The 13,767-nt window shown below is 37.2% G+C and overlaps 1 protein-coding gene across 1 annotated transcript; it reads right to left on the reverse strand.

The window, feature by feature from the left end:
• Positions 1-2,727: 2,727 nt before the first annotated feature.
• Positions 2,728-5,334, reverse strand: b2ml (beta-2-microglobulin, like). Its single transcript, XM_067395441.1, has 4 exons — positions 5,173-5,334; positions 4,216-4,491; positions 3,793-3,816; positions 2,728-3,608 (listed from the first exon to the last, which is right to left on the reverse strand). Exons 1-3 carry the CDS (start codon positions 5,234-5,236, stop codon positions 3,803-3,805), a joined length of 354 nt encoding a protein of 117 aa, XP_067251542.1. The 5' UTR covers positions 5,237-5,334; the 3' UTR covers positions 2,728-3,608; positions 3,793-3,802.
• Between the last annotated feature and the right edge of the window lie 8,433 nt (positions 5,335-13,767).

Raw genomic sequence — 13,767 nt, forward strand, 5'->3', positions numbered from 1 at the left:
CGGTGAGTGCGCCTCACCCAGCTGAAGAACGTGCTTTTTAATGACTTGACAAACAGAGAAAAAAAACGAATCTGTATTATATGAATAATATAAATATATTTGCAAATAAAACAATATTTTCAATAAATAAAAAAGAAATTACATGTAACTTTTGCCTTTCCTAAAATACAGAAAATGAAACGAGGCTCTCATGCAAGTTTGCTGCATCTGAGGTACATCAAAGAGGACAGAAGACCTTCCGGGTGGGGTCATGAAAAGACACCATGCCCAAATATGTTGAAAATAGACTGCAGTTTTGTTCCAGACCATAAACCAAAACTCAAATCCAGAACTGAAACAAGGTTGCTCTTTCTTTTTTTTAAGCTGTTTATGTCACAGTTTATACATTTAAGTACTGAGTACTAATAATTAACTTCATGTATTTACTATAGGGTTAGGATTAGGATTAAGGTATGGTTTAATTATGCATAATTTATAGTTATTACTACAGTAACTTCAAGTAACGTAACAAGATCACTAAAAAGGGTTACACTTTATTTTAAGGTGTCCGTATTACAGTGTAATTATACATTTAAGTACTGAGTAATATTAATTTACATGTACCTACTATAAGGTTAGGGTTAGGAATATAATTTGGTTTAAGGTTAACTACTTGTAATTATGCATAATTTATAGTTATTACTATAGTAACTTCAAGTAACATGTAACAAGATCACTAAAATGGGTTACACTTTATTTTAAGGTGTCCGTATTACAGTGTAATTATACATTTAAGTACGGAGTAATATTAATTTACATGTACCTACTATAGGGTTAGGAATATAGTTTGATTTAGGGTTAGTTGCATGTAATTATGCATAATTTATAGTTATTACTATAGTAACCCCAAGTAACATGTAACAAGATAACTAAAAAGGGTTACACTTTATTTTAAGGTGTTGGTGTTGCAGTGTAATTATACATTTAAGTATTGAGTAATATTAATTTACATGTACCTACTATAGGGTTAGGGTTAGGAATATAGTTTGGTTTAGGGTTAACTGCATGCAATTATGCATAATTTATAGTTATTACTACATGTAACATTAAGTAACATGTAACAAGATCACTAAAAAGGGTTACACTTTATTTTAAGGTGTCCGTGTTACATTTAAAGGGTTAGTTCACCCAAAAAATGAAAATTCTGTAATTTATTACTAACCCTCATGCCGTTCCACACCCGTAAGACCTTCATATATCTTTGGAACACAAATTAAGATATTTTAGTTGAAATCCGATGGCTCAGTGAGGCCTCCATAGGGAGCAATGACATTTCCTCTCTCAAGATCCGTAAAGGTACAAAAAACATATTTAAATCAGTTCATGTGAGTACAGTGGTTCAATATTAATATTATAAAGCGACGAGAATATTTTTGGTGCGCCAAAAAAAAAAAAAACGACTTATATCGTGATGGCCGATTTCAAAACACTGCTTCAGGAAGATTCGGAGCATAATGAATCAGAGTGTCGAATCATGATTCAGATCACGTGTCAAACTGCCAACGGCAGAAATCACGTGACTTTGGCGCTCCGAACAGCAAATTCGATACAAAATTATTACATACTGCACCTTAAACAACAGGCGTAACTGTAGCAAAACTTATACGTTTTAAAACAAAAACGCACTCATGTAAACGGGGCCTTAGGCTTTTATTCACATATAAACATTCAACAACTCTGAAATCAGTTATGGTGAACTGAAGCTCAAGCATGTTTGACGTGCAAGAACCAATGAGGTTCATTCTCGTTTTACGAGCTTTTAAATGTATAATTACACTGTAATACGGACACCTTAAAATAAAGTGTAACCCGTTTTAGTGATCTTGTTACAGTACGTTACTTGAAGTTACTGTAGTAATAACTATAAATTATTATGCATAATTACATGTAGTTAACCTTAAACCAAATTATATTCCTAACCCTATCCTTATAGTAGGTACATGTAAATTAATATTACTCAATACTTGTATAATTACACTGTAATATGGACACCTTAAAATAAAGTGTAACCCTTTTTAGTGATCTTGTTACATGTTACTTGAAAACTTTATGGATCTTGAGAGAGAAAATATCATTGCTGGCTATGCAGACCTCACTGAGCCATCGGATTTCAACAAAAATATCTTAATTTGTGTTCCGAAGATGAACGAAGGTCTTACAGGTGTGGAACGGCATGAGGGTGAGTAATAAATGACAGAATTTTCATTTTTGGGTGAACTAACCCTTTAAGTACTGAGTAATAATAATTTACTTCATGTACTTACTATAGGGTTAGAAATATACTTTGGTTTAGGGTTAGTTGCATGCAATTATGCATAATTTATAGTTATTACTACAGTAACTTCAAGTAACATGTAACAAGATCACTAAAAGGGTTACACTTTATTTTAAGGTGTCCATGTTACAGTGTAATTATACATTTAAGTACTGAGTAATGTTAACACGTACTTACTATAGGGTTAGGATTAGGGTTTGGTTTAGGGTTAATTGCATGTAATAATGCATAATTTATAGATATTACTAGAGTAACTACATGTAATATGTGTAACAATGACACTGTAAAATAAAGTGTTATCCAGAACAAATTTAATTTGAGACTCAGACCAAAGCCACAAGATGAAAACTAAACCTTACCAGACACAAAGTTCACGGTTTATTTTTAAAGTTTTGTTACATAAACACACATACTTAAGAAGGAAAAAAAATATTTTATTGATCTGATTAACGAAACATTATGAATTATACAGTCAAATTTTCATACATAATGGACAGAAACTTAGCTTCCTTTTTTCACATTTTTACTCATTTGTCACTGATTTTATAATGAATCTCTGATTTATTTATGGGAACATACAATTTGTTTTTTCCCCCAAAAGCTTTTCTTTAGGCTGTTGAAACATTACAAACATGTTTTAAAAAAAGTTACTGTAAGAATTATGTCACTAAAATTAAGAAGTCACTTCTTCAAATTACATTTCAAAACAAAAGGAATTTAGTTGTACAAGTGCTCATGTTGTGAAGATTGAATTAAGGCAAGAAATTCCACACCCTTATAGGATATTGCTGTGAAGAATATACAGTATAATGCGAGCATATGGATGTGTTTACAGACATCAGTCACCCTACTAAACATGTCAATCAAAGAAAATCTTCACATCAAAAGAAATTAATATAGATAGGAAAACATATTGTCATCTAATCTAATCAGCACAGGCAGCATATCCTAAAGCAGGGGTGTCCAATCCTGGTTCAGGTGCGTTTAATTAGTGTTGGAGTTCTGCAGGAAGCTGGCCTTCCAAAAACAGGATCAGACACTCCGTCCTAAACAGTGAAGCTGAGAAATTATATCAGGGTGTCCAATCCTGCTCCTATCCTGCAATTAAACACACCTGAACCATCTAATCGATGTCTTACTAGAAACTTCCCAGCAGGTCGGAGTTTGGAGCTAATGTTGGCCCTCCTGGAGCGGGATTGGATATCCCCAAAATTACATGATGAATTCAAAGCAGATGCTTAAGTTTAAGTTTTGGATAAAATGGGAGCGAGGATGAACTGCTGTTTTCAGGAATCTGTGGGGGAAAAAATTAACATAAAGTTCCTGATAAATGATATGTTTTAAAATATTTTTTACAAAATATGCTAAATTACATAAAGTATGCTTTATGTAAATCACAAAAACAACAATTACCATTATCAAACATTCAAGCTCTTTTTTTTTTTTCCAAAACTAATAATAATATTTTAAGAACTTACTGCTGTATGTTCACATGTCAGGCTCTACAAGAGAGAAAAACAAACATTAATTTCATTTAGTCTCATTTAATTAATAATCACAATGTTTTGTGCAGTGAAAGAATATTAAAATTTCTGCAACAAACAGACAGACAGTTAGATAGATAGATAGATAGATAGATAGATAGATAGATAGATAGATAGATAGATAGATAAATAGATAAAGTCTATATTATGCATGTGCCATCATAAATATGAAGGAGAAGAATTAAAATCTAAGATCCACTGAATAGACATCTAAGAAAGTGAGAAACAGATCCTAAATAAACCAACATCAATCCCTTTTTACCACTTTCTGGAAGTCAAGAGAAACCGAAATAGAAAATGGAGAACAAAGGGGCCTCTTTAAGCAAATGACAAGTTAAACTTCAGATTTGTTCTCACCCCACGTGAAGGACTTTGGGGTATTCTTCATGTGACTGACTTCGCAGGTATACGTCTCTCCAGGCTGGGGCAGGAAGTCAACATATTTTGTCAGGTGAAACTGCCAGCCCTGTTCGAAGGCCAGGTCGGTCTGTGTGCTGCCTGGGATCTCCACCCCATTCTTGAGGAGCTTGATAACGATGTCAGGGGGGTGAAAGCCACTGACATAGCAGATCAACACGTTTGCTTTCCCATACTCTCCAGGGTTGCGGCTATACACCTGCACTTTTGGGTCAGCTAGAGACCACACAAAAGGAAACATTGTTATTTTGGCATCTGAATACTGTTTACATTTATACAGTGCAGTATTGCCTTTGGAAATGTGTTTACTGCCTTTGTCCTTATGTTTTTTTTATTTTATTTATCGTATTTGGCCTACTATGCATCTATGATGTATTCTGTTTGTCTAATTTTGCTTTATTATAGCAGTAATTTTAACACAAGAAACATTTTTTAAATAAAACAGTTTGATTAAATAACAAGTTATCATGAGTCATTTTACAGAAACTTGATAACTACCTACCATTAATATGCAGTAAAACGAGTTTATCTAAATCACATGGATTTTCCCCCCGTAAGTGAAAGTGAAAGTAAAATGTTCTGGCGATTTTACACAAACAAACATGTCTTAGACATGTTTGAATAACATATATATAGTGTATATTTTCACATGCTTTTTAAAAATTAAAAATACGTTTGGTATTTTAACAATTTTTAAGGATTTTAACCGTCGCCGCGTTTCCTGAAACTACGTCATAGCCTACTGAAGCTGAAAAACATAATAATTCCTAAAACTACTCAAGGATTCAAACGCATTTGATAAATTTTGGGTAATAAACATGGAAACAGAAAATATTAATAATAGCATAAAAAGATTGGCAGGACATCTTCGTCAGAAAACAGTTGCTTCATACTTACATTGTTTGGCAGAACAACTGGCGCTTAGAAACACCAGCGCGACTACAGCGAGTCTAAACCACATGATTTTTACAGCAGTGAAATTATTCTCTTCAAAGTTATTGTCCTCCGTCGAGTTCACGTCTTGCCTCCTGCTCTTTGCCTGAACACAAAACACAGCAAGGCGGAAGAGGAAAAATATACGGGGCAACAGATTAAACCCCGCCCTCAAATATTTTTTAACAAATCATATACTGTCTTTTTCTGTTGCTGGGTGATTATGGCGCTCTGATGGTTGAGGTGACTTCTATGAAAGTCACCATGAAATCAAAACCGATCTTTTTTTATGGAATAGCTATTTCATTACTCATCAAATGATTTTTTCATCAATTCATGTGCCTTGTAATCTTTTATCAAAATAAATTCCCCTACTGATTCAAGGACAACCTGTCACTCACATGAGATCCACCAATAGTAAACCACAACCAATCTATTCCCCATGGACAAAATCAAGTCCCGCCCTACATTTTTCTTGTTCGAGAAGCATTTGACTCTAATATACTTCACAATATAAGAAGAAAAGACGATCGCAAATCGCAACTGCACTTATGTTTCATACCGACTTTAATTTCACTCATTGCTCTTACTTAAAGCTGCAGTAGGGAGTTTTTAGAAAACGTTGACTTAGCCAGAAAATTTGAACAAGCACAACTCACAGGTCACTCCCCCTTGCTCTCTGCTGTGCTACAGCCCTCCCTCCACAGCTCCTCCCTCATCACAACGGAGCCTGCCGTGAACGCGCAGGCTGATAAGCAAGCAGGACCACCGATGACGGCGGATAAACAGTTATAGCACATTCACTGATTCGAACAAAACATCAACAATTTGATTTACATTTGCTGCGTCCCAATTCGCCTACTTATACTACGTCCTAAAAGTATGTACTGTTTTTGTAAAGAAAAAGTACATACTTTTGAGTGTGTAGTAGAAGAGTATGCAAGTTTTGGGACATACTACCTCGTCATAACTGCGTCTTTAACGGACGTTCTGTTTTGCTTAGTTACTCAACCTGTAACTGTTTAAACTACACTGTCAATCATCTTGTCACAGTTAAAATCCTCCACATTGAATTAAATTTATTTTCTTCCGTTTCGGAGAGAAATGTAGTCGCACGTTGATCTGCCAGTCATGGGTCTTTCATGCAGAGAACTCTCCTCATCTTTGCATAATGATGCATTTAAAAGTTAATGACCAAACACATCGTTATAAAAGTTCAAAATGCTGTTGCAGATGAAATATAATGTGGATAACATTTTATAAATATCTTTTTGTCAGGTTAGAAACTGCTTATTAATCATTCAAGCCCCTTTATCTTAACCGTCGTACCTCGCACGTCCGATCATGTTTGTAGTTTTTAAACACTTTTTATTCGTATTTGTAGTTCTAATCGAATCCTCGTCCACAGCGCAATGTGTTATGGGCAATATTAGCCGTTAGAAGTGTGCACGGATCTGCACTTCGAATGGACCATGGACTATATGCACGGGTTACTTCCTGGTTGTCGTTAAACCAGCTCGAGCACTTCCGGTGAACTGTTAGCTGTTCATTCTGTAGTCGTTGTACATCGACACAAAACCATATATGGTTGACTTTTTAATGTTGTGTTTATATTTTAATGTAGTTATCACATTTACCTAATTTGCCAATAAACCAGTTTTATTGATTGCAATAAAGACGAAGCTATTGGGACTGTTTAAAAATGCCGTGTCTGTAATTAGACACGCACACACATTTTTTCCCAGCACTTCAAATGTTATTTTTAATGTGATGACCACAAACATTATTTGTTCATCCTTCTGAGATTGTCCCCATTGTAAAACCGAACGTTTAAAAATATAGGAAATTTAACATTTGATAGAAAACACTTGTCTAAAAATAAAAAAGACAGTAATTAGCATTTTAACCACCAGATGGCGGCAAAGTAGCATTTATTTGCGCACATATCAGCCATTTCCTCTAAACGTTTTTCACTTCGTTTTTGACTAAATATTAAACATTATAAAATAACTAGGTTTAAAATACATTTTGTCAATGTATGAAATACTCACAAAATCTTATGAAAAACAATAACTTTTATTGTGAATTACACAGAAAGCGAGCACCGTGCTCTCCCTTTGTAAGCAGCTGTTAGTCAGTGCAGTGCAAGATCAATGATTTCAGCACACTTGTGAAAACACACATTTATTCAATTAATCTAACTAAAGTGCACAATAAATATTTAATTTTTGAAGCTTTTTTTCCACATAAAAGTATGAAAACTAATGGTCGAATTGAATTTAGCCAAGGAGGAACATTGAGGTACGTCTTTATTTATTTATTTTTTATGCTGTCTTGCGTTTGAATAACTAAATTAATGCTATGCCACACTATTTAAGTGACTATATTCTGATTATAAACTAAGTATTACACTACCGATGCTCAACACACCAGTAAATGACATCTCACCGGAAGTTTTCGAGCTGGCTTAATATTAATGCGGAAGTTCTAAAGAACGCACCGTGCATATAGTCCATTCTAACCGGAAAAAGTACACCATCCGGGTATCTTTGGAATGCTCATTTCAAATACTACGATTTGGGACTAATTCTTTTTTCGAATACGATTTAGGACGCATAGTATGCGAATTGGGACGCAGCAATTGACTATGGCCTTCCCATACTTTGACTACAAACTTGGTTCTCAAAACATTTCGTATTTTGCAATACATGTAATGTAACTATATGAAGTGCACTATTTCTATAAGTAATAAATAGCTAGTAAGACAATATAACGGTTACAGTACGCAAATAACTGGCTTCTCTGGTTATCTCTGTATATTATATGTATATTTTAGCCAAGAATAAAACAAAATTTGTTATTAAACCACTCTGCCTCTTTTCGTTTTTTTTAAAGAAACAAACAAAAACATATTAATAGCCTCAGGCAACGAGTGATTAATTATCTGCAATGTCTGCTTATATTTATAACAAAACGAAATATTAAACAACCCTGCCTCTTTTCGTACTCTGTGCATAATCATCTTCACTGTAATGAAATGAAATAGGCTTTAACATAAAACACAACCTTCTCTTTTTGTTAAATGTCAGTTTTAATGTTCAATAATAGCCATTATAAAAGGTATAAAAATATACAATAAGAAATAAAGCAAACAATTCAGTCAAGTGTACAAAATCAGCGCTTTTTAGTAGTAGACACAAAAGTTAAATAGCCATACATTTATGAAACGTCACGTTGCCCTCAGCCAAAACGGAGCCAGTGGCAAACGTCAGAAGGATTAGCCGAGGTAAGGCTGCTCTCGGCTGGGCACATGAGCGCAGAGAGTCCGGTGATCACCTGGATCTCAAAATTGTCAGAAAGGCGCTATCTTTATCAATTAACCACAAATTTCAGCTTTAAACCAGCACATTCTCGCCTGAAAAACTCTTAAAACTGCATATCATGACTTAATAGAGCCCGATCACACGAAAATGCGTATCAATAGTACGAGTTTGTAATCTCGTAGAATATATACGGCAAAATGAGTTTTTCGCGTGCATATGATACGCACTTTATGGGGTATTATACGTACGAAACTGGATTGTTTGTCCGCCATAAGCAAAGCAAAGCTGCTGCACACCGGTAATCTTGAATTTGAATGCCTGTACACGCTGTGCACTGTGGCTGTGCATGACAGGAGTGTGATCAGCGCGCACACGAGCTTGATTGACACTGCTAAGACACTCCTCCTGACTCTGATTGGTTGGTTCTTACCGGGAGCGGTGTATTTCTGCAAATGGCAATAGGACCACTGGGAGGAGCCAGATGAGCTTGATTTTTTCACAGATTATCTGTCTCATATTCTACTGTCAGGACATAATGACAGGTTTAACAAATTTGTAAAACATACATTTTTACAAAAGTTACCTACTGCAGCTTTAATAAAAAGGGTATTACCAAAGACTATCTGCTGCCTCCGAACAGCCCCAGTCTCCTGTGAAACCTGCCTCCGAGCAACCGATGTCCCAAGTGTATTCTGTCTCCGAGCAGTCCAAGTTGCCAGTCATAGGAAAAGATGATTGGCTTATAGATTTATGGACAGAGCCAGCCCTCGCCGAGCCCGCTCCCGCCTTCTACAAGGCCGCTCCAGTCCTCGCCGAGCCCACCCGAAGAGTCAGCTCCCGCTGCCCACGAGTCTGCTCCAAGTGTTCCAAGTCGGCTCTAGCAGCCCCCAAGCCCACTCCAGCAGCCCCCGTGCCCACTCCAGCAGTCCCCGAAGCCACTTCAACCATCCTCGAACCCACTCAAGCCCACAAACCCATGTATTACCACGAGCCCTTCCAGTCCCCCCTAAGTCTCCCAAAATTTTTTTTTAAATGCGCGTCTCTTCGGAGGTGCGCGTCTGACTGTTTCTATAGAAACCGGTGATTCTAACGGCCGCTGAAGTGACGCGATGACTTTACCAGTCGGCGATTGGCCCTTGGCTTTAGAAGGCGGGACTTATTCCGCCATATTGCGTGTTACACTTTCTCCCATTCAAAACAATACGAGTGACACGTCTTGTGTTATTCTATAGTCTTTGCCCGCCATGGCCGCCCACGGTTCCTGACCCACCATGGCCGACCACGGTTCCTGACCCTCCATGGCCGTCCACGGTTCCTGACCCGCCATGGCCGTCCACGGTTCCTGACCCGCCATGGCCGTCCACGGTTCCTGACCCGCCATGGCCGTCCACGGTTCCTGACCCGCCATGGCCGCCCACGGTTCCTGACCCTCCATGGCCGTCCACGGTTCCTGACCCGCCATGGCCGTCCACGGTTCCTGACCCGCCATGGCCGTCCACGGTTCCTGACCCGCCATGGCCGTCCACGGTTCCTGACCCGCCATGGCCGTCCACGGTTCCTGACCCTCCATGGCCGTCCACGGTTCCTGACCCGCCATGGCTGCCCGAGACTCCTGACCCGCCATGGCTGCCCACGGCCCCTGACCCATCACGGCTGCCCGAGACTCCTGACCCGCCGTGATGGCCTGAGGTCCTAGACCTCTTATTTATTTTTTCCCCTTACAAAATTGTGTAATACACTATTCTATATGTATATATGTGTTTTTTAAATGTTTAAAAAATAATTATCATATCATAGAGTTGTTTGTGGTGGGGTAAATTAAACGCGATATGCGGTGACGTCACAATCGTGTTGCATTGTGGGTTATGGAGCTGCCTGAAGTGTACATATGAAGTAGACTCGCTCCCTCGGTCAAAATCGAGGGAGCGAGGGTCTGTCCATATAATCTTCCCTCGTCCACTTCACGAAGTGGAACACACTTCAAAATGGCGGCAGGGATTCCCCCGAGGGGAAGTGTTTAGGGAAGTTTACAAGTGCGTGTCTAAAACCAAACTAGAACGCAGCCATAGCACTCCCTGTCTGTTCTTGTTGTTCGTTTATGGTGATACTGATACTTGTGTTGTAGTTCATCTGTTCCTTGTTGACATTAAAGGTGCCCTCGAATGAAAAATTGAATTTATCTCGGAATAGTCAAATAATAAGAGTTCAGTACATGGAAATGACATACAGTGAGTCTCAAACTCCATTGTTTCCTCCTTCTTATGTAAATCTCATTTGTTTAAAAGACCTCAGAAGAACAGGCGAAATTTCAACGTAACACCGACTGTTACGTAACAGTCGGGGTGTACGCCCCAATATTTGCATATGCCAGCCCATGTTCCCAACATTATGAAAGGCATTACACAAGGGCAGCCAGTATTAACGTCTGGATCTGTGTACAGCTGAATCATCAGACTAGATAAGCAAGCAAGAAAAATAGCGAAAAATGGCAGATGGAGAAATAATAACTGACATGATCCATGATATCATGATATTTTTTGTGATATTTGTAAATTGTCTTTCTAAATGTTTTGTTAGCATGTTGCTAATGTACTGTTAAATGTGGTTAAAGTTACCATCGTTTCTTACTGTATTCACGGAGACAAGAGCTGTCGCTATTTTCATTTTTAAACACTTGCAGTCTGTATAATTCATAAACACAACTTCATTCTTTATAAATCTCTCCAACAGTGTAGCATTAGCCGTTAGCCACGGAGCACAGCCTCAAATTCATTCAGAATCATATGTAAACGATATAACAGTATAAAATACTCACATAATCAGACGCATGTATGCCGCATGCATGATGAACACTTTGTAAAGATCCATTTAGGGTTATATTAGCTGTGTGAACTTTGTTTATGCGCTGTTCAAGGCAAGCGCGAGCTGCGTGGGCAGAGAGCACATGATTTAAAGGGCCAGTAGCTCTGAATCGGCTCATTTATAATGATGCCCCAAAATAGGCAGTTAAAAAATGTAATTTAAAAAAATCGATGGGGTATTTTGAGCTGAAACTTCACAGACACATTCAGGGGACACCTTATACTTATATTACATCTTTTTTTAAAAAGTTCTAGGGCACCTTTAAAACCTATATTATTGTGGATTTCCGTGCTTGCCTCATCTCTACAGCACAGTTGGTAACAGAGTGTGAATTCCCACACAACGCTTTTAGTTTCTTACAGAGAAAGAGTGTGTGTGTTAAGATATAAGTAGCTAAACATTGAATATTTGACAACTGTTTTACGATGGATATGTTTAACGACCAACAGTAACATACAGTGATGCAAACTACTCAACTATTTTATGGATTTTTTCATTTTGAATTGAATGCTCTCATTCAGGCTAAATTATGTCATTCATAATTGAATGTGGTGAGAGGTTTTTTTACACAAACAAGAGTGAATGTGTGCATATTTTTAAATAAAAAATTATTTGCAAAGATTTTAAGTGGACTTAAACTATAATTAGACATCGAACTTATTTTACATTATTATTTTTTCTTTATTCCCTTAAATCCCTTTTAATTCTTTAATTTCAGTTCTTTAAATACAACCCCACCCCCCTCCACCAAAAAAAAAAAAAAAGAAAAAGAAAAAAAGAAACTTTTTTTTTGTCCCTCTTAATGTTCAAGGCATGGTTATGGCATTGCTATGTGCCATTCACCATGTAGAAACTACTAAATGTCTGAACAAGTGACCCATTTGAGCCGCAGCTTCAGCGTCTGTAAGAGTGTAGGAAGGGTGGGACTTCAGATTCTAGAGAGCATTTGATTGGACAGAAGATTTGATGAGAAGCTGAAGTCCGCGGTGATGTCATGAAAATCGGTGATCCATTTTAGTGGAAGTGAGAGACTGTACGTTTTGAATGCTTGTATCTCCTAAATGCGAGTTTTGTCATTGTTTTGGACACCAGCTTATTCATAACCATAAGACTAACATATTCATACTAAAAGCTAAAAAACTTAAATTTTGATTTCTCGTGACGAGAATACTTTTTGTGCGCCAAGAAACAAAATAACAACTTGTTAAACAATGATCAAATCAATGACTCTGAGTGCCAAAGTCACGTGATTTCAGCAGTTTAGCTGTTTCAGAGATCCTAATCACTGATTTGATTCGTAAAGCTCCGAAGCAGTGTTTTGAAATTGGCCCATCACTATTGTTGAAAAGTCGTTATTTATTTATTTTTTTTTAAAGTATTCTCGTCGCTTTATAATATTAAGGTAGAACCACTGTACTCACATGATCTGATTTAAATATTTTTTTAGTATCTTTATGGATCTTGAGAGAGGAAGTATCATTGCTGTCTATGCAGGCCTCACTGAGCCATCGGATTTCATCAAAAATATCTTAATTTGTGTTCTTAAGATGAACGAAGGTCTTACGGGGTGTAGAATGACATGAGGGTGAGTAATAAATGACATTATTTTCATTTTGGGGTGAACTAACCCTTTAAGAGAAAATGTTTACTGTACCTTTAAGAAGCATAAAAATTGCCCAACATTTGCGAACAACCTCATTAAGTTAAATTAAATAATAACTAAACTTATTTTAGCCGAAAACAATCGAGCCATTTTGCAATTTATATCCGTCTTACGTTTTATATAGCTACATCATGCTACATGTTTTCATCATAGTCATTGATAAGATCATCTTTAATGCGAGGTGGAATGCAATGAAAACGGTGTATTTTGCAAATCGTCTAGCTTATAAACAGTGTAAAATGTAGGCGATACTTTAGAATGAGCTCTCTCTCACTCTCTCTCTCACTCTTTCACACACACACACACACGCACGCAAGCACACACTCAGATCAGCGCGCGTGCTGTGAAGACATGATTCAAACATTCACACTCTGGATATCTTCAGCAGCCTTTTCCAAAAGCTGGCCAGCTCTACACTCCAGAGGGAGAATCGCCTTCGCCGTGTTTGTAATTCCCATGTTCCTCTATCGTATTATTCAGGTAAATGTCTTCTTCTGCAATATATTTAAACAAATTAAAAATAAAACTGGTTTTGTTGTAGCTTCATCTGGCTCATTATGCAGCGCTGCTTGCAAATTAATATTACAGTCGTTGAGCTTTAGAGACTTAAACAATTGCAGAGCAACTTCAGTTTTGTCTGCCATTCATTTCTTTGAGTTGTTCAGTTATTTCACTCCACGGTCCCTCTCTATGTCCCCTTATACAGGGCTC

The sequence above is a fragment of the Chanodichthys erythropterus genome, chromosome 9, assembly GCF_024489055.1.
Source record: "Chanodichthys erythropterus isolate Z2021 chromosome 9, ASM2448905v1, whole genome shotgun sequence".
Lineage (NCBI taxonomy): Eukaryota > Metazoa > Chordata > Actinopteri > Cypriniformes > Xenocyprididae > Chanodichthys > Chanodichthys erythropterus.